The sequence below is a fragment of the Sinohyriopsis cumingii genome, chromosome 8, assembly GCF_028554795.1.
Source record: "Sinohyriopsis cumingii isolate HCF-2022 chromosome 8, ASM2855479v2, whole genome shotgun sequence".
Lineage (NCBI taxonomy): Eukaryota > Metazoa > Mollusca > Bivalvia > Unionida > Unionidae > Sinohyriopsis > Sinohyriopsis cumingii.
Genome location: NC_142968.1, coordinates 70,083,995 through 70,106,310, shown reverse-complemented (window position 1 = coordinate 70,106,310; position 22,316 = coordinate 70,083,995). Strand labels below are relative to the sequence as shown.

General features: G+C 33.5%; 1 protein-coding gene across 1 annotated transcript in view; it reads right to left on the bottom strand.

Annotated features, from left to right (window-relative positions):
* Positions 1-601: 601 nt before the first annotated feature.
* LOC149793773 (uncharacterized) overlaps positions 602-22,316 on the bottom strand; it is a 128,853-nt gene continuing 107,138 nt past the window's right edge. The window contains exons 20-23 of the mRNA XM_089967764.1: positions 20,577-20,666; positions 17,293-17,493; positions 16,616-16,780; positions 602-10,749 (exon numbers count right to left, since the gene is read on the bottom strand). Coding sequence (XP_089823890.1) covers positions 10,682-10,749; positions 16,616-16,780; positions 17,293-17,493; positions 20,577-20,666 — 524 coding nt within the window. The 3' untranslated portion in view covers positions 602-10,681. The remainder of the gene's footprint in view (positions 10,750-16,615; positions 16,781-17,292; positions 17,494-20,576; positions 20,667-22,316) is intronic.

The window sequence follows — 22,316 nt, the reverse complement described above, 5'->3', positions numbered from 1 at the left end:
AGAAAAATATGATTTGCAAAACAGCTAGATTTCTCTGTCGCATGGTGAGAAAATTTCTTCTCAGCTTATACCAGTCATCCTCAATCCTATATCATCAAGACTCTTAGCCCGACTTATACCCCTTTAATCACAACTTGAACCTCAGTAATACCTTATGTCAAACCCATGCATAAATATTATCATTTGGTTATCAAGATATATCTGGCAAAATCCGACAAAGGTTGAAGGCTCCACATTACCTTAATGCAGTTCACAAACAGATATCAGAAGGGAAGTGGTTATTATTCAGCCAATATATGTTGGGATGCTGATAACTCATTTTTCCTTTAGAAATAAGTAAATAGTAAATATTCTGGTTTTCTGTGCTGATGAAACTCTTACTGATGAGAGTTACTGAGCACTTTTAAATACAAACCATAAGATGATCCAAGTCCACAAGGTCATACATTACTTCATTTCATCTCCATATCATGAATGCATGGTCATGACATCTGCATAGCGTAAACTGCAACTAAAGTCTATTTTTCCTCGTCATCAAAACCTTACAAGATTTGATTGGAAGCTCGTTATAATTGGGGTTCAATAAAGAAGTAAAAGACAGTTATGCTCAGCACAAAATTTTAATAAATGTTACAAATAATTAAAAACCAATTAAAACAGTGTCAAGAATAGTTCTTTGAGTCAGTTAAATATGAAAGACTTTATCACATCACGGTTTACAACTCTGCATAGTTAAAATAGATGCACAAAAATTCCATTCGTATCCATAAGAAAAATAATTTTGAACACTGAAGCTTACATTGACAAATAGAACTTCCTATGCTGAGTTTCAAACACTGAATTATGAAATGAAAACAGTATCACAGACTTAGTGTATATTATTATACTGTTCGTTGTTTACCCTCCCTAAATTCATATTTAGTATAACTTGCAAACTTGTCTAAGGAAAACAGCTACTGTAGTTGTTCCCAAATTCGGACTTCAGCTCACAAAAATGTTACTTTATTTTAATCCTTAGTGCAAAAATCATTCATACTGAGTGTGATTTACATTGCTCAAAGTTGGCTGTCTTATTTTTTCAGATGCTGCTAAGAATGCATCATCTTCAGAAAGAAGTCTTACCTATCGTACAGCTGGATCCTCAATAATCCCAGATGATGCAGCTGCCGATGTATGCATCAGATAACGATACATGTAGCTCTGTATCAACATGCAATTCAAATGAAAGCGAGGTCTTATCAGTACTATCAGACTCAAATGACTCTATAATATCGGAAACCTCATATTGAATCTCCTGATCATTTTTCTGATGTTGAGACAAACAGAAAAGAAGATGCAAATTATTCAGCAATGGTGGAGTGCCAAAGATACAACCATAGTCTCTCTCAGAAAATGAACTGCAAGCTTTAAAAATTCTTTCCCTCTTTCAAAGACATAATTTAACAATCAGTGCCTGTAGACATTCTACAAACTATGAAAAGTGTGTTCCCTAAATCGAAATGTGTTGATGTTCTAGGCTTGGAGTATATATATTCTTTAGTTGATATCCACCCAATTAAAGAAGTACACTATTGTGACACATGTGACAAGGTATTTCCAAACAACTTGGATGAATTTAGATGTAGTTCGGAAAATTGTGGAGGCTTTCGTTACAAAGAAAGATTGCTGGATCAACAAAAAAAGGATCAACAACCAAGGAAAAGATTTATATTGGCTGATACCAAACAAACATCTACTCGAGACACCAGGTATAAATAATTTTATGCTTGTAGATTTAGAATCCTGAATTGAGGGACTATTTATACTTTTACATAGTTCTATGGGGAAATTTGTTGAGGAGCATTGCACGTTTCTTGTTTGATAGTGCAATATCATGAATTGTTTGCACTTAATACCTTAATAAGGTTAATACCTACTAAAATAGTTAAGCAAATCTTATATATATATATATTCAAATAAGGCATATATACTAAATCTAGCTCTATTCTGTTCAAGAATGAACACCTGTAAATAACTATGTTTTATTCTTGTCTTTTCCAGGTATTCTGAAAGAAATTAAATATTGTAAAGCAGCACTTGAGGACAGGAAAAGCTCTAGAATTTTGACCGACATAACTGAGGGGTTTGCATACAGAGAAATGCTGAATGAAGATGGTTTTCTACATCATTTATACAACTTAAGTGCCATCATCAGTACAGATGGAGTAAATCTGTATTCATCCTCGAAAATAGAATTATGGCAAATTTTTATGGCAATAAATGAGTTGAGTCCCAAAGAAAGATTTTCTAGGGATAACATGTTATTGGTTGGGATATGGTAAGGAAAGGAAAAACCCCTTTTAAACAGTATATGGCAAGTTTCAGTGAAGAAATGAATAGTTTGTACAATGAAGGGGTTGAAGTTAATCGGGACAACAAATTAATTATTGCAAAAGTTGCTGTTATTTGTGGTGTATTTGATCTACAAACTAAAGGAGATATTCTAAATACAACATATTTTAATGGGATGGAGGCATGCATTACCTGTGAAGAGCCTGGTATTGCTGTAAAACAAGGAAAAAGAACCTCGCATCATGTTTCCTCATAGGAATGTTGAACCACAGTATCCATTACAAAATAGTCAGGAAGTTTTACAAAACATGCAAAATGCAATAAACAAAAAAAGGATTAAAGGCTTAAGGGCTTGCATTTCTTCAGTCCTTTGACCTGGTTAAAAGTCTAAGGATTTTATTAGGTATAACAAATACATTATTGAGCAAATGGTTCTCACCAACACGAAGTGGTAAGAATTATTTTATTGGAAAACATATTAAAACGGTTTCCAAAAGACTTCAGAATATTCAACCTCCAATCAGTATTGAGAGATTTGTAAAAACATTATGCAAACCTCAAAGCTACAGAATTGCAAGCATGGTTGTTTTGTGCACTCCCATGTTTAGATGGAATACTAACAGAAGTTTATCTGAAACATTTTCCATATCTATCAGAAGCTGTGTATATTCTTCATAGAGACAATACATTGCCAGGACAATTGGACAGATCAGCTGTTGTTTTTGACAAGTTTTACTTTTCTTTTGCTGATTTATATGGCCAAGGATCAAGTGGTCTCAATGTCCATTATGCTTGTATTCATTCAGTTTGGTATGTACAGCTGTGAGGACCAATGTGGGCATTTTCTGTTTCCCATTTGAGGATAATAATGCAATGTTGCTACAGTTTGTACATGGAACTGGTAATGATATGAAGCAAGTAATGAAGTACAAACAAGCAGTGTCAAGTTTGCGCAGAAATGGCATTTATTCAGCATTGACAACACTGGAAAAAGACTGCTGAAGCTGCAACTTGTGATATATCAGGGAAGGTGAAATATTTTAGAGACGGTGAAGTGACAGATGAAGTTTGGCTATATTAGATTTAGACTGTCATAATGATTTGTTGTTGGGTTTAACGCCATTTTTCAGCACACGACAGGCTATACATGGTGGCCAGTATTAATGGTGGAGGAAGAACCTGGGAAATCCCCGGAAAGAACCACCGACCTTCAAGAAGCTGCTGGCAAGCTTTCTCACATACCCACATTGGCTGAATCCGAGACTCGAACCCATGCAGACAGAGCATAAAGATTTGAGAAAGGTTGACAGAGTTAGCATAGGTAGCAAACAATTCTGCTCTTCACTGAGTACTTGAGAATGCAGAGAAGAGTCTACAGTGTTGTGCTATATAACCAAAGCAAAATTGGATGTGTTAATATTTCATTTACAATACATCAAATAAGACTGTACATGCAGTTTTGAAAAAAATATGATCCTGCAGAAACAAAACTTTCACAACTACCAGCCGGAAAGCACCTGTTAGCAGTTAAAGCTATGTTGACTGTTAATGTGGTGCCTGCTGAAGAATTGATCGACACTTTAGTTTACATAAATGTCAGTCCCTCTTCACCACCTGAAGCAGAAGCATACGTTGCAGTGGTGCCAAGCAGCATGAACATCAAATGATTCTAGCATCAGTAATGTTGACTGAATATATTTGTACATACAATATGTAAGGGGACTGAATGGGATGCAAATGTTGTCAACACTTTAAAGGTGTTGTACTGGTTACTTTTATGTAAAAAGATAATTCTTTACAATTATTTACTAACATCAAACTTAGAATCCATAGCCCTACTCTTATTGAATAGATTCTTATGGTTCCTCTTTAGCATGTTTGAGTGATAGACTACAGTACAATAGAACACCATACATTTTAGAATTGCTGCCATCGAAGAACAGCACAGATTAATTTGGAATATTACACACCTTGTCCTCACCTTTAAAACAATTCTACTGTATTTCGTGTATTTTTTCTTACCCTTTAATTTTTCGTACACAATCCAGTTATCAAAATATCAATTATTTAAATGTATCATAATTTTTTCGTACATATCACTTTGTATTTTTCGAAAAAAAATACATTAAGTTATCGGACATAAAATTTCTACTAAGAAGGTTTATGTTTGCAAAAAGGATTGAAAATAGTATATTGCCATTTTGTTTTAACAAAAATTAATAATTGTTGGTGAGAAAATACAATGACTGATGCATAAGCATGGGTGTCTGCAGCATAAGTCAAGGAGGTCAAGTGAAACCCCGACAAGTTTAATCATGCAAATGAAGCTGAAAATATGTACCAAAATTCTGTTCAAAACGCTTAGTACATATTAGCTTTAATTTCAGACTGCTTACTGTACTAACCCTCCTGACCGTGACTGACTACCCCCCCACCTTCAAAATAATCCCGTGGGTGCCCATGTGCATAAGCTCTCTTATTGTCATTACAATATCTACTAGTGTTTATTAACAAATGAACAAAGGACTTCACAGACCATACCTTTAAATATTATCGTTAATTAGTTCTCCTTATTAAGTCAGTCACCATAACAAAACACCAATTGCATTTTAAAATTAGTTCAAAAGACCTTTGATGTTTTCTTATCTAACAAAAATTCATCTCAGTACATGCCAAAGTGAATACCACAGACCATTGGTCAACTAGTCTTATTGTTTCATTATAGTCATACAAACATAAAATATAAAAACCCAGTCATTTTCTATCGTAAATATGTAAATCATGGACTACGTTAAATTGATTCGTATATATACATATACTATATTTTAAGTACTTGTTCTGTTTTGACTTGGATATAATTAACATTTTATTGCAAATCTATTCAACATTATACCCCTCTATTATCTTTATTGGTGAGTTTGAATAACAAGTAATGTGTATCATCGCTTGTCCTTATAACATCTGCTGTATGGACAACGGCTTCAATAGCACAGTGACAGATTTTCATTTTTCTACAGAGAACCTCATTTCCCTACTGGCAGCCTTGCTGATATGACTTCTTCTGTTGATTCTTGCACTCAATCTGGTTTCAACTGGAATAACCCAATGGCTAAGCATGTTTAATTACCGTGTAAATAACACTGCATAGCCATGCGGCTGTTGTGACAATGCACATTGTAATTAAAGCAAAAATGAATTGTTGATTTAGTGGTGTTTATTGACAATGGAATATAGTAGGGTCATAATAAATGTGTATTATCACAATCGTCAGGTAACAGTCTTTTCTTTTTCTCTTTGCAAACGCTTAACAAATAAAAACCACCCTGAATAAATATGGTCTTGTACATTGACAAAATTTTGTTTCATCTCTCTCTCTCTCTCACACACACACATTGTGTGCGCGTGCATTAACTAAAGTGTGATTTCAAGTTATTTATATTTTATTGAGTTTATTGTTAATGTAACAATACAAGTTGCACTTAATTTCTTGACAGTGTGGTCTCATATCTTTGCATATAATTTGCCAATAAATAATACCCATAACTAATACATGCTCAAACCATCTTAATCATTTTGCCAACATTACACCACAGCTACATATGCTCCAAAATCAGACGAGCTTTCACACCGAGACATAATCCTCTGTTTCTCACTCTCTCCCCCCCCCCTTTCTCTCTCGTTCACTAATAACAGGAAAAATCTTGGAGTACTTTTATTTTTGTTGCAAATAGAGTCTTGAGCTGAGAGCAGAATGAGACAGAAAATATTCGTTTACTTTGTGCGTTTGTACCGTTATGTTGTCTAGTAGCGTTTGCTCCGTAGAACTTGTTCAGGTATGATCCCTTTATTTTTCGTACACGGTCAGTACCACCAAATGATAATTATTTATTTTACATATAATTTTTCATATGCTGAAATTAATAATTATTTTTCATGTATGAAAAATAACATGAAATATGGTAATTGAAGTTTCTTTACTTTTGGAGGGAAATAAAAGGTCTTTATTGCAATTCTTGCCCAAAAGTAACAAAACTTCATTTAGGTAAAGATGAAAATGAGATGCACATAACCCCAAAACTAGTCTGAGCTGTTCTCGATAACAACAAGTCTAAAAAGTATATATACAATGATTAGGTAATGTACTGAAACATGAATATGTTTAGAATAATACATAATCTATTTAAGAATATTGTACAATGCACTTTCAATGTGTTTATTTGGACATTATTTATTGTGAAATAGGATCATATGTAAGCAACTCAGTTGCGTGTAATGCTAATCTTCAATGACATTAAAGTTCAACAGATTAGATCCCATTTTACAACCCATTCTGCAGATATCTTTAATTCTTGGAACTTAAAAAAATTACAGTTATCAGGTTAATTTTAAGTAAATATTTTGTTCATCACCAATTTTACACAAATGCTATACAAATTCTCAAATGTAATTCTTCATAAACTGGATTGCTTCAAGGACAGTTGATGAACTACAAGTATGCATAGCAAGATTATAAAACTGTAATTTGTTTGCCTATTAGGTTCTGTACTTAATAGTTCATGAACTTGAATTTCATGAACTGATATTCATGAACAGTTCATGAACACATTTGACTTTTCACAACCAGTTCATGAAGTTCATGAAGCGTTCATGAACTTAAGAACTTTTTTTTGCTGTGGTTACCATCAATTCAACATCTGGAACTATTATCAGTCATTATAAAGTAATGCTAAGACTGAAAAAAAAACTTCAACATTTTGCACTAAATTAGAGAAAATGATGAAAATGAATGATAGTATTTAGAAACAGTGTTATGTCAAATCTTACATAGCATACTATGTATATTTAAAATTATTTTCAACCAGATTAGTCAAAAAGGTTGAAGTATTATTCAAATTGTCTGTCAAGAATCAATCAAAATGCTGCTAATTAGTTACTTTCATGACATCTATATATAGCAATTAAGGTTCTCTGAAAGAAAGTATTATGTATTGTTTAACACTGGTTTGAGCCAATATATCTATAACTGACAATTAAGATAATTAAATGCATTGCCAAAGAAATATAACATCTCCTTCTAGGAAATCTTCATGGTGAATTAGGTATAAGAACGTGTTTGTGTGTGATTTAGATTTTTAACGTAGCTTAAACAATTTTTCAGTCATATTGCTATGATGTCTGCAGTGTGACAGCTTATAGTGATGTCTAGCACTGGGGCATCATGCCACAGACATGTAGCATGGTGTCCCACCCAGTCACATTATCCTGACATCAGGCCAACCAGTCCTAACACTAACCTCTTTATGCTGAGCATCAAGCGAGGCAGCTGTTAGTACCATTTTTGTAAGTCTTTGGAATGACTTGGCCGGGGATCGAACCCACGACCTCCCACATCCAAGGCGGATGCTCTAACCACAAGTCTATTGGAGCAGTGGTACAAGAATGGTGTCTATTTACTCTGAAATTCATTACACCCAGCCTGCTTTGGTAAGAAATTAAGCTAATCCAAGTTTATACTCCACTGTTAAAGTACAGCACTTGTTTTGAAGCTACAAATCATAAGTTCATAATTTCTTTTTAATATATCACACCTAACTTCAAGGAGTACCGGTAATTCAGGAAAAACAGCATTTATGGGAAAGTTGTTCACATGCTGTGAATGAATAATTTCAGGTTACATATAACTGCAGCTTTTGTGGCAGATTAGATTGTTAAAAAAGATGTCTCTCAAGTAATGTGGTAAAATCTGAAGAAATTATTCATCACTACACCTTACTGTGTATCCATTTTGTGAATTTAACATTAAATAGTATACTGAAAAGAAATGAAAACTGCTACATTGTACAGAAGGGTATTTCACTTAAAACTGGATTAATAAAAAAATTTGCTCACATGAACTTTTGTCAGACATTGTGTCATTATTTTTAGAGTAGTTCAGGTAAAAGTTTGATACAAATAAGAAAAATCTCATATATGCATTTAACTAAAAAGATTATAGATCATTACACTTTATCAAATGGTGAAAAAAATTGTCCTGGGTCAATATCGACATTCATGTAGCTATTTCTCATAATGTAAATTATGGATATACAACAGAGCTCCAAATTTCAAACATAATAAGACTATAAAGTACGTCATTATATAAATGAAAGAATTCAGTTGGCAGAGACGTTTTATGATAAATTAACTAAGGACACCAATGGAAAAAGTGAAAGATGACAATGCAGGCATTCAAATAATATTGCTCTGTAGCAACTCCACCTAACCTTAACTGATATATTTGCCCATCAAAATTTAAACTGATGCAATGAAGGGAAACATCGTCTCTTTTAAGGTTATACATGCCATTCAAAAATTACACATGTGAATTTAAAATATTTACCCCTACAATAAAAATAATAAAATAAAAATCAAACCACATCCAAAAATTAACAATTAGTTTAAATCCCAAGAATGATCATTTAGAATGCTGTGCAGTTTCCTCTGCAAGCAAATGGCTTCCTAATCCATTCACACCAAAGAAACTTACATGAGTAAACACCTGGCATTGCACTGTACCATACATACATATATTACCATCATTAAATAAATCAAGGAAGGAATGAAAAATACACCAGGGAGCATTTGTGAAAAAAAACTAATTGAAAATAAAAATGTTAGTAACCATTGCTATACCTATAAATATATGGGATAATAAACTTTGTTCGATGCCTAAGGAATAAGTGTAGGATATACAGACAAAACAAATCAATAACTGTATATGTACAGTACCTATTAATAGCTTGAGATACCAAAGAAATTTAAGTTACATGAGTAAACACCTGGCATTAAACCGTTGTAACTGTACACTTAAAAGATTTCTGTATATTTATTCAGAAATTTTTCACAGTTGATTAAATTGAATACTGTTTGTAATTTCCAAAACAACTAACAAGATTTTGATCTGAATTAAAAAATGAGTATAAATAATAATAATAATAACTTTGAAATATGTGTTTAAATATTTCTAACATTATCATTTATTTGGTTTTACTATTTAGCTGTCAGAGCCTAAGACGTAAAAGGAACTACAGTTTGAAATGGAACTGGAGATGGGAAAAGGGATATATGGTTAAACACATTGTAAATATGATTTATTTTAGGTATTAACTAAGATTTACACACAATGCACATTTAATAACTCATATAAAATTTGTGCTCTTTTAACTTTTTAATTTACTAAATGTTGATTATGTGTTTGTGTAAAATCTTTTTACATTGTTGGTGGATCCAATACCTGTGTTTAAAGAAATGTGAATTTATGTTTCAACAAGCCAGGACAAAAATGAAGTAATCATCCAGTTAAATTGGATTTCTTTTGTTTGTCTACTTAAAAAGTAAATGTGGCATCCATGATACCAATCTCATCCTATATTTTACCACTTGCATATCAATTTGCAAAAATGCAAGCATCAGTGATCTCTTAACTTTCTAAAGGATGTTGAGTTACAAAATCAAAATGATGGGGTTTTTTTTATTTTAAAGGCCAACATGCCAAACAAAATTTTTTTTTAAGCAACAAAGATGGGTCTATGTATTTATTCCCAAGTAACAATACCCATCACTAATGCATGTTATTTTAGAAGTTTGCAATTTTTTCTTAATTTAGGGTTCAAACAAGTAAAGATGCAAATCCACAATCACCAAAACTGACCAAGACAGTAGTGACAAAACAGATCAATAAGGCAACAAAGACTGCAACACCCAAAAAGACCCAGGTAAGATTAATATGCAACAATTTTTGACTTTCTAAAAACTTTATAAGCAACAAGCTTTGTGTCATTTCTTTAAGGGTTGATTACAGTTATGAAATTTGAGGAAGTTACAGGCCATTATATGAATATAGCATTTAAGAGTTAATAGCTTCTTTTCAGAAATAATTTATTTATTCTAAACTAAAGGATTTCAAATATGAATTGTACATTTAAGGTTGCCAATGGCAGTAATGTTATACGCATACTATTTCTAAAATTAATTTGTCACATTTTATGGTTTCAAATGAACTTACTTAATTTTGTTTTACAGAACTGATCCAAAGGAAATGGCTGAGTATCAAGAACAATGACAAACAATAAATTCAATGAAGAGCTAAAACTATCAAGAAACTGGGATTTAAATGGATGAATTTTTTGGACTAAATTAGACAATTTGGCTCTAAAGGAACATTATGGACATTCTGGCTATTTTGACCTATTTTAAAATTTCATGTGTGTATGTTGAACAACATTAAAAATAAAATGTATTCTTATATTCTGTAATAATATTTGCTTCAGAATTAATTCTTGATCTGCAGACGCTCCATTACCCATGCTGCTTATTCTTTGGAATTGGAATAAAACATCATCTTCTCTGTCAGTTTGTTGTTGTAAGTTCTATTTATGTCTAAAAGAAGAAAAAAAAAACAATTAACTTTCTTACTGGTTTAATTCAAAAGATAACTTTATGTGTCAATGCAGACAGAATCTTTTAAATATGAATCTTTTAGAGTACAAGAGAACAAATTATGCAGTAGAACACTTCCTTACCAAGGGACCCTTCATTATAACATAGTTCCTGTTATGAAGCCCTTTATTGTAACAAGGTTCCTGTTATAAGGTCTTTCATTATAATATGGTTCCTGTTAAAAGACTTTCTTTATAATATGGTTCCTGTTATAAGGCCCTTTATTATAATATGGTTCCAGTTATGAGGCTTTCATTATAATATGGTTTCTGTTATAAGGCCCTTCATTATAATATGGTTCCAGTTATGAGGCTTTCATTATAATATGGTTCCTGTTATAAGGCCCTTCATTATAATATGGTTCCTGTTATAAGGCCCTTCATTATAATATGGCTCCTGTTATGAGGCTTTCATTATAATATGGTTCCTGTTATGAGGTTTTCATTATAATATGGTTCCTGTTTTAAGGCTTTCATTATAATATGGTTCCTGTAATAAGGTCCTTCATTATAACATGGTTCCTGTCATAAGGCTTTCATTTTAATATGGTTCCTGTTATAAGGCCCTTCATTATTCCAATCAGAAATTAGTGTAGCTTATTCCCTGCATTACAAACAGGAAGTACTGGCAATGCAACAGAGAAACTTCATGCACAAGTCATTAGTTGATATGTAAAGTACTTAAACAGATATTCTGTTACGGTGTGTGATTGAGTGAATCATGCAAAATTTGTTTGTAAATTTGATTGGCACATTGTGCCCTGGAATGAGCAATTATGGTGTAGTTTGAACAATCTATAAAGGAAGTTTTACAAATGCGTGTTTAAAATATGGGCTACCTGGAAAACCCATAATGTCTGATTCCTGGCATGGTTCATTAAGTTTTCTTTTGGCAAATACTGACTGATGATAGTGATGATGAAAATAATTTTGAAACTAAATTGGATTAGTGGAACTGGAAAATTGGTAATGGAGATACCAGTGAGTGATTTTGAGCCTGAAATGGTGTTAAATGTATATGTTGGATGGATAAAAATAGACAGCATGATGGTCAACCTCCCTTTCAAAGGTATTTTGAAATTAAATGTAAAAAGAGCAGAATACTGAGCCTATTTAAAATACAGACAGTTTAAAAGTAGAATGCAATTTTCATTAAATCAAGAAGTAAAGATATTTATTTCAATACCCCTGTCCACGCAAGCAGACTATGGGATTGATGGACTAAAAACCCTAATACAGCATTATGGAAGAGATAAGAAATCTGGCATGGTAGTCAGTAATCAGTCAGTCAGTCAGGTTCAAGAAATGAAGTTTATGTTAATAAAAAATCCTATTTTGGGCATGTTTCCAAAAGATAACATTTGAGACCTCTGGAAAATTGTACATGAGAGCCATCAAGATCAGTTTCCCAACATCTTCAAGCTGCCAAACCTAGCTTAGTACATATGCTCCTCCAGAAGGAAGCACAGAACAATAATCATACACAGGTAGGAACAGAGTATGCTTAGAAATAATTAACAGATTAATGTTGTAACAACTAGATGTGACACCTTTAGAATTTTGTTTCATTAGAGCTCTAAGAAAGTGGAGCAGGAAGAAAGAGAGACGGATATTGAAGTGTTAGGTAAATACTGAACTATGAACATTTCCTCCTCCACCTCCTTCTTTTCTACTTCCCCTTTATTTTGGTGACAAAGGGTGTAGTCCCCCATAAGGTAAAATCCTGGCAGTATCTCTCCTTAAATTGTACATGGTGAACCAAAAATTTGGAATTGCTCTTTTTGTGTTGAGATAGTTAACCAGTGAATGAAGGTGCCTGGCAGTAGAATAAATAAAATTAGCACAGAATCAGCAAGGGGGCTAATTTTGACCTGCTCAGGTTTATTACCTTGTGTACATTTTAAAAAAGAGATTATAGAATAGGACTTGGTGTTGTCAATAGTTTTCACTCTTCACTAACAAATACAAGTACCTGTGGCTGCAGCAGTATTTTGCATCTGCAGGAAGTACAATGTGGTTGATTGTTTTGGTGTTCATCCTCATTCCCATTCCTGGATTTGTTGTTGATGAGATTTTCTTTGCACAAGTACACTGATTTATTTCTTCTGTTTTGAACATAACATTGTAATGTCTTCTAAGTTTAAGTCAGACATGAAAATGGAAAAATAAGACGGTTTCAATTCATTCATGCCGTGCAAATTAGAGGGCCTGGTGGCTAAAGTGAGTTAAATGGAGCCACCATTAAATGACCTTAAAGTTAAATAAAACTCACTGACAACCAACAGGTAGTCTTTTTGAAAGTTTTTATGTTTTCTTGTCATCGATGAGAATTGCATACATAAAAGGGCACCAATCACCATCCAAAGTTGGAAAGACCATAAAGTTCATATGTGTATCAAATAAGTATCAAATACTGCAGGCTGTGTATCATGAATCGTATCAATATGTCACACAGGTATAGCATTTCACCCCTAGTTAACACTTGTCCATTTGTTCAATGAGCACTGGTTGTACCACACATGCAGGATATTGGTAGATGTTCAAATAACTTCATATAACCATTAAAGGGAACACAGACAAACATTTTATTTGATTCATGTAATGCAAGACCACTTCTTAACTGTTATAATAGTAACTGGCAGTAAAATACACTGTTCCAATGGATTAGTGATGGTTGGGTTTTAGTGACTCATTAGCAAAATCATTAACTGTGATTATGGATTAGCATTTGTTTCAAGTCCTGATAATTATGGCAAAGGACTGTGTTTCGTTGAGTGGTTGCAAATTATATGTATCATGTACTTCATTATAAGGCAGTCACAGTACAAGACAACATATTCTAATGCTGCCATGGACAGTATTACAATGAGATAGTACTGTATCATGTACTTCATTATAAGGCAGTCACAGTACAAGACAACATATTCTAATGCTGCCATGGACAGTATTACAATGAGATAGTACTGTATCATGTACTTCATTATAAGGCAGTCACAGTACAAGACAACATATTCTAATGCTGCCATGGACAGTATTACAATGAGATAGTACTGTATCATGTACTTCATTATAAGGCAGTCACAGTACAAGACAAGAGATTCTAATGCTGCCATGGACAGTATTACAATGAGATAGTACTGTATCATGTACTTCATTATAAGGCAGTCACAGTACAAGACAAGAGATTCTAATGCTGCCATGGACAGTATTACAATGAGATAGTACTGTATCATGTACTTCATTATAAGACGGTCACAGTACAAGACAAGAGATTCTAATGCTGCCATGGACAGTATTACAATGAGATAGTACTGCATCATGTACTTCATTATAAGGCAGTCACAGTACAAGACAACATATTCTAATGCTGCCACGGACAGTATTACAATGAGATAGTACTGTATCATGTACTTCATTATAAGGCAGTCACAGTACAAGACAACAGATTCTAATGCTGCCATGGACAGTATTACAATGAGATAGTACTGTATCATGTACTTCATTATAAGGCAGTCACAGTACAAGACAACATATTCTAATGCTGCCATGGACAGTATTACAATGAGATAGTACTGTAACATGTACTTCATTATAAGGCAGTCACAGTACAAGACAACATATTCTAATGCTGCCATGGACAGTATTACAATGAGATAGTACTGTATCATGTACTTCATTATAAGGCAGTCACAGTACAAGACAAGAGATTCTAATGCTGCCATGGACAGTATTACAATGAGATAGTACTGTATCATGTACTTCATTATAAGACGGTCACAGTACAAGACAACATAGTCTAATGCTGCCATGGACAGTATTACAATGAGATAGTACTGTATCATGTACTTCATTATAAGGCAGTCACAGTACAAGACAACATATTCTAATGCTGCCATGGACAGTATTACAATGAGATAGTACTGTATCATGTACTTCATTATAAGGCAGTCACAGTACAAGACAAGAGATTCTAATGCTGCCATGGACAGTATTACAATGAGATAGTACTGTATCATGTACTTCATTATAAGACAGTCACAGTACAAGACAACATATTCTAATGCTGCCATGGACAGTATTACAATGAGATAATACTTTATCATGTACTTCATTATAAGGCAGTCACAGTACAAGACAAGAGATTCTAATGTTGCCATGGACAGTATTACAATGAGGTAGTTCTGTATCATGTACTTCATTATAAGGCATTCTCACTATAAGGCAGTAAATTCCATGACTTCCATGGACAGTGTTACAACGAGGGAGTTAGACTGTACCATCCACATTCTGCAATTCATGTATTAAAACAACTTGGCATGCCTTATTTTATTTCTCTCTCTCTCTCTCTCTTGTCAGTCACATCATTAAAACAAGAGTACCTTACATTATAAGCCACCCCACTCCCACCCCCTATGTGGTAAATAGTATTGTTATTCTTTTTGAATGTAAAACCCTCATTCATTGGTCAGATACTCAGGTACTAAAATGACAAAGTACCTGTTTAACTTGTGTACTATGCCACTGTTGCTAAGCAACACTAACTGTCAGTATGAAATGAAACAAGCTGCATCACTGGTTTATGACATCAGTGGCTGTTTTGACAATGACATTGTATCATGTGCCAGATTTTTAGGCATTATGGTTTTAGTGGGAAGGTTTGCAATTTTTCTACTGTGATGTGTGATTCCAAATTTTGTGATTTAACTGAAACTATTTTTCTTCTTTCAGTCTCAGGGCTCTGACCTTTGACCTACTGACCCAAAATCAACAGGTACCTTTCTTGTTTAAACATTTTCCTTCCTGGAGTCCCCATGACCTTTTAATTCCAAAGTAATAGGTATCTTTCTTGCCTCAAGGGCAAGCCATCCACAAAGTTTTGTTAAGACATCTGCTACAGAAGTTAAGCGTTTGTGTTGAAATAATTTTTTTCTTCTTCTAGTTCTTGAGACATTTGTTGTCCCCATACTTTTTCAAACTCCAAAATTGGACAACTCAAAATATTTGTGCAGAAATAATTTTTCTTCTTAGAGTCACAGTGGCTCTGACCTTTGACCCCAAAATCAAAAGGTTTCTTACCTTAAGCCCTTCACTTCATGGTTTATGTTATCCAAGTTATCATACAGAAACAGTTTCATTTTTCAGCCTGTGACCTTGACCTTTTGAACCCCAAATCAATAGGTTTCATCCTTGTCCCAACTGCAATGTACTTACAAAGTTGGGTAGTGGTAGATGGTGGAAAACTGGAGTTGTGTGGAAACCGAAAAGGGAAATGATGGATGGGCAAATGGATAGACAGATGGAAAGCATCATAATAATATGATTCTGTCCACCTTATGACATGTAGTGTAACTACAACAAGTAAATATGGAATTTAAAAGCATATCATGAATAGGCTGTATGAGTTTGTGCAAAGCAGGGCACCTGCAGTATTATTTTCCATTGGTTGAATGGATATAGACCAAAACATTGTTTAGAGGTGAAATCTGTGTGTGCGTGTGTGTGTATGTGTGCATGTGTGTGTGAGTGCAAGTGCCCCATCACCTTGCCCCTATTTGCCAACATCCATGGTGCAAGCTCAGGTTTACCCAAAACAGGCACTGCAGATTTCAGTTTAATGATACATTTTAACAAGACAATGATATAGAGCCTATACTAAAATAGAGCAATGTGTGTGTATGTGTGTGTGTGTGTGTGTGTGAGAGAGAGAGAGAGAGAGAGAGAGAGAGAGAGAGAGAGAGAGATATTTATACAGTTAGAAGTTTGTTTGTTATTCATGTCTTTAGACATTCCACCCACAGCTCCCTTACCAGATGTTTGTGTGGTGTATCTATTCTTATCAGGTTTATCCATATCAAAGGAACCGGACAGACGATGTGCATCATGCGATGGAAGTGATGCCGGTGATCTATTGCTATTCTGCTGATTATCCTCTAGTGTCGAGTCATATGTAGGATTTACAACACACAATCCATCTGGGTGGGAAAATATATTTATAAGCATCAACAAAATAATTCTTTTTAGCGATAAATGTATAATACTACCAGTAAACATATCAGCCCAGCAGAGTGCTCAAGACTTTTTCTAGATGACATGTCACATATATGTTATATTTCTTATGAAGAATCAATTCCATTAGTTACTTACATTTAATCTGGTCAACTGTAACAAGAATGTGACCAAACTGTAAAACTTAACAACTGATACGAACAGACAGGTGTTTGGATCAACAAGGTTAGCGCTATATGCCCCTTCCACATTAAATTTTTATTATTCAATTATCACTCCTACATTTAAAATATGCCCTAAATAATTATTTAGAAGTATGAGAAAAATATTACTTGTCCAAGCACTGGAACAAATCGAGTTGTATTCTTGAAACAAATATTTATTTAAAAAGAGAGGTTGTCTCCCTTTATATGTCAAGCTTTGTCTCTCTCTCTCTCTCTCTCTCTCTCTCTCTCTCTCTCTATATATATATACATACCATGTGCAACAAAACCCAGACCCCTGGTGGTGTTATTTTGATCTCTGTTTTGATGTTTTAGCCGTTTAACTCTTCTCCTGAAGCACAGTACACTGAGGATCAGCAAGACAAGAAGAATGGCAGCTACAACCACAATAACAACTATGACAGGTGTTGAGAACTCCTGCTCTTTAACAGGCTGGTTCACTGACCGTAGCTTCACTGAAAATAGGAGATCCAAACTTTGTAGATTTTATGAGTGGGAATATAGATTACAGTGTCTGTACTGTTGGATTCTGTTTGGTCGAGACAGAAGTACACCATATACTTCATCAAAGACTGTAATGTTTCAACAATATGAAAACTATAATTTATCAAATAGATAGCCCCGATTTTTTATATTTTATTAAAATTTATTTTCCCAAAATAATGTGTCACTCTTGAAAAGAAATCAGTGTTTCAGTCACCATGTTTTATCATTGCATAGCTCCTAATGCATGTTGTGTAACATGATAATGTGATTACATGCTACTACATCATGAAACCATTCACTGACATTGTGTTACATAGCAACAAATGGAAAAAATAGAATGCTTTACAATACAAGGAAATTACAAAATCATGTCACACAATACTGCCTAATGGTGGTTTAAATGTTGTGAACCAAGTTCCACCACAGACTTATTTTAGACAGTGCTTAATATGAATTCAGATGGATATAAATCATAAGGAATATTATAATATACCTGAAATGAAGTTCCAGACAAATTGTTGTGGAATTCAGTGAAATAAATGTGGACATGTGAGCATCGGAAACATTTGTACGTAAGTTTGTAACGTTTGCATACAAGTACACAAATCCCTCATTCCAGTGCATTCAAATAACTTGCTAACCTGCTTTAACTCTTTACCTTCTGCTAACGCATATATGCAATGTTAAAAATAGCCTTGTAACCCCAGAGACACATATACAAGCTGCTAATAACAGTCTCTGTCCCAGCTGGCTCATACATGCATTTCCGGCAAAGGGTTGGGAAACCCCCGAGATGCATATAAATGTTTCGTATTAAAGCTTCGCACTGGATGAAATCGCAAACATCCAGTCTTTTTAACAATATTTAGCCAATGATAACAGTCCTTACATAAAATGATGAAAGTGTTCTATTAGTAGTTTTACAGCATATAAACAGGAATTTTGTTTGAAACTGAGGTCAATTATCAAAGTGAAACAAAATGGCAACATTCATGTATTCGGACGAGTCCAACGAATGTTTTGAAAGATTTGAAATTGATGACACTGCAAATGACATTGCCTTTAATGATTCGAATAAATATGAAGGATCAGACATTAGAACAAGTCCTGTTTCAACACCTGCTATTTCATATTTATCTGAGGATGAAATGCACAGCAATCTTTTCTGGTCAGAACACATGGGGCCGTTACATGTGGACGACTTTACAGCAGATTCAGGGCAAAAATTTAATTTAGATGAAAATGCAAGGGAGATTTCTTTTTTTCTTTTTACAGTTTGTTCTTGAAGAAATATTCCATTTGTGTAAAATAGTGGTGAGAAAAGGAGTATAAGATACGTTATAAATACAACAGATATCTTGAGGTATATTTTTTATTATGAATATGTGAAAATAAATATTGATTCCTGAGGATTATGTTTACTTGTTGGTTGAAATGAGTGGCACAAACTTTGGCAAGTGTTTAAAATATGTTTTCATTAAATTACATAGTTTGCATGGGACAAGATTGATATAGGGAATGTAGACAGCATGTGCACTAACTCAGGAAGCTCTCACTTACACAGCCATTATGATGTTCTGGAGTTCAGCCTACAAACAGCCGCTAGAGGGCAGGCAGGCTTTGTAGGCAGGGCAGCTAACTTGCAGAAGGTAAAGAGCTAATAAGGAGGCAGGTGTGGACCCTAAATATTTTTAATAGAAAAGGCACAAAATGGGCTCCTGTTTGCTTAAAATTAAGAAAATCACAATCAAAATTAGTTTATGATAACTTTCATTTATCGTCAAAATTTTACAGTTACTGTGGTGAAATTTGGAATCATCATCATCAACTTTCCCAAAAATTGAATAAGAAACCATATTTTTCATTAAGATGTTTTTTTTCCTGATAAAACATTTTCTCAATAAATGATACACAATATGAACATGTTAGTAAATTAATATGGGTGGCAACATTGTAAGAAGTAAATACCAATTTCAATAAATCTTGTAAAGTGAAATCCATGTTTGAGTTTTATCTTTTATTTTGGTTTATGTAATCATCATCAATGGCATATGTCAAATCTGCTCAAATGTGAAAAGACTAACTCAACTGTCATGGCAGTGCCTAAATATATATCTTTGAGAAACTATTACTAATTAAATGCTTGTCCGATAAATTATCTGCAGCCAATTGCAATATATTAAAGATACTGACATCACAGTAACATTTGGGTCTCTTGGTTTTGTGATAGGTCAAACAGATGCATGTATGCCAAGTCCTTTGGATTTGTTTATATTTTTCTTTTAACTGGTATTTATTTATTGTACTGGAATAATATGAGATTCTTGCCCTAGCAAAAAAATCCACATTGAGTACATGCAAAATAGTTCTTTCTCAATTTAGAATTCAAATCTTCAGCGCATCAACACAAGTAGGTCATTTCATGCTGAGGCAAATGGAGTAAACTGCCTTGCCCAAGGATACACACACCAAAGGTAGCTGACACAGACTAATCCAATGGCAGAATTTGAACCTGTACTCATCTGGTTGTGAATCCATCATATTAACCGCTGAGCCATCATACCCTCCTTTGAATAAGGAGATATATCTGGGTAAAATTTGTTCATGTAAACATACAGATAATGGCTTCTATTCTCAAAACTCTGTTTCCATGGTAACAATTTTAGACTTAGAGCAGGATTTTCACTGAAAAGAAATGCATATTCAGGCCACAATTTCTCACTTATTTCAGTAAAATAATTTTTAAATTGAAGAATTATTGCTGATAAAGTCCAACATATTTAAACTTTTGTATGTTTGTTTCTTGTTATAGTTTTTTTTTGCACCAGAACTGCGATGATGAACTCTGTTCAGTAAACATATCACTGGAGACAAATGGATACAAAATACTATATGGCCAAACTGGCTTCAAGCAAAAAGGGTCATTCTAATTCATATAATTTGACATTTGAAGAAAGAACTTAGCTTTTACACAGCACAGCTTAATGTCTAGCATTTGTAAAGCTGTGTGATTTTGTCTACCATCTTACAAGACTTAAAAATTGATACTTACAAAGGCATCCATTCACAGGACTGCAGTACTCCATGTCTAAGCACTGACACGTCTGGTTGCACAGATTTCCATACATGCTTGAAGGACAGCCTTGGAAATGAATGAGAAAGTATTTATCAAACTAAGGACAACCTTCCTTTCAAACTATCAAAAGAAACTGTATTTTGTTACATTTATGAATTTGAACACTATAGACACTTGCTTATAAAATGTAATTTTAAAACTAAAAACTGCCCAGACACAGATCTGTCATCAAATAACCTGCCTGGAGATCTTGGTTTATGCAGTTGGTGAATACTAATCAGAAGAACAAACAATACAGACCCTGATCTCCTGGTACATTATACAATGGCTGATCTGGATCTATGTTGTTTGCAGTTGGACCTGACTAACTGTGATGACTCTATTGTCTTAAACTAAGTAACAGAAAGAAGCAAAAGCAAGAAGTTCCATACAATTCAACAAATAATAAAATTCTAAAAGTTATAAAATGAAAGTTTAAGAGAAACTTACAGTATTGTGAAATTAAATCCTAAATAATACTACAGTCCAAAAGTATAGAGTGCTCTGAATTCTAATAGCCATGAATGTGCTGATATACTAATAGCCTTGAATAGTTTGATGTGCCAACAGTCTTGATGTATCACACTAACATCTTTGAATGAATGCACAATAATCTCATAATAGTGTTAATCCAATCAGTGAGCACCTTGTAATTCCAATGAATACTTTAGATAAATAATTTGTCTCAAATTATAGCCAAACACAACTAAATTTGATTCCATAAAGACTGATGTTAAGAAAGATATAATTAATTATGTTGATTACAAAAAAATATAAGAACCTAAGACATAATAAGATGACCAGGATGTGTGTCAAAAGATTGCTTAAAGGACTTTCTACAGTCAGAAAGCCATGTAAATGTGTTGACAAATATTATATTAAAGTAAACAATCACAACCATGGACAACAGTTAAACACACAATATATATATACATAACATTATAAGTACATATGGTAGCTGACAAATGCATATTATATTTATATAAAACATTATCAAAATATCAATTATGATGGAATTTAGGGTTAATGAATACATCATGGTGAATTAAATCCATTTAAATACAGTAGTCCCTTATCTCCTGACTTGCCATCAGTTTCTATTTTATTTCAATTCTGAATGTTCATACAAGTATGATCAATCTAACTTATCACATATTTTAGGACAAATTACACCATCATTTTTATAGAGCTTTTTAAGGTCTTGTAATGATTATATATATATATATATATATATATATATATATATATATATATATATATATATATATATATATATATATATATATATATCAGTAGTTCATAAAGAAGCACTTCGTAGAAATTACCACAAAAGATGTTCATGAGTACTTTGTAGGAATTACCACATGGGTGTTATTAAACACTTTGTAGGAATTGCAACACAGGTGTTATTGAGCTTTCTGTAGGAATTATGACACAAGTATTATTGAGCACTTTGTTATTATTACCACATGTGTTATTGAGCACTTTCTAGGGATTACCGCACAGATGTTATTGTAAAGACTTTAAAGCACAAAGATGAATGGTTAACCTGTCAAACCATGACCCCAGGAACTGAACAAATTCACCTACTGAAAATAAATGGCTATTAATATCATCTTAGGTAATCACTGTTAATGTCAATCCCTTCTGTTTGGACAACCATTTGTGCTAGATTTG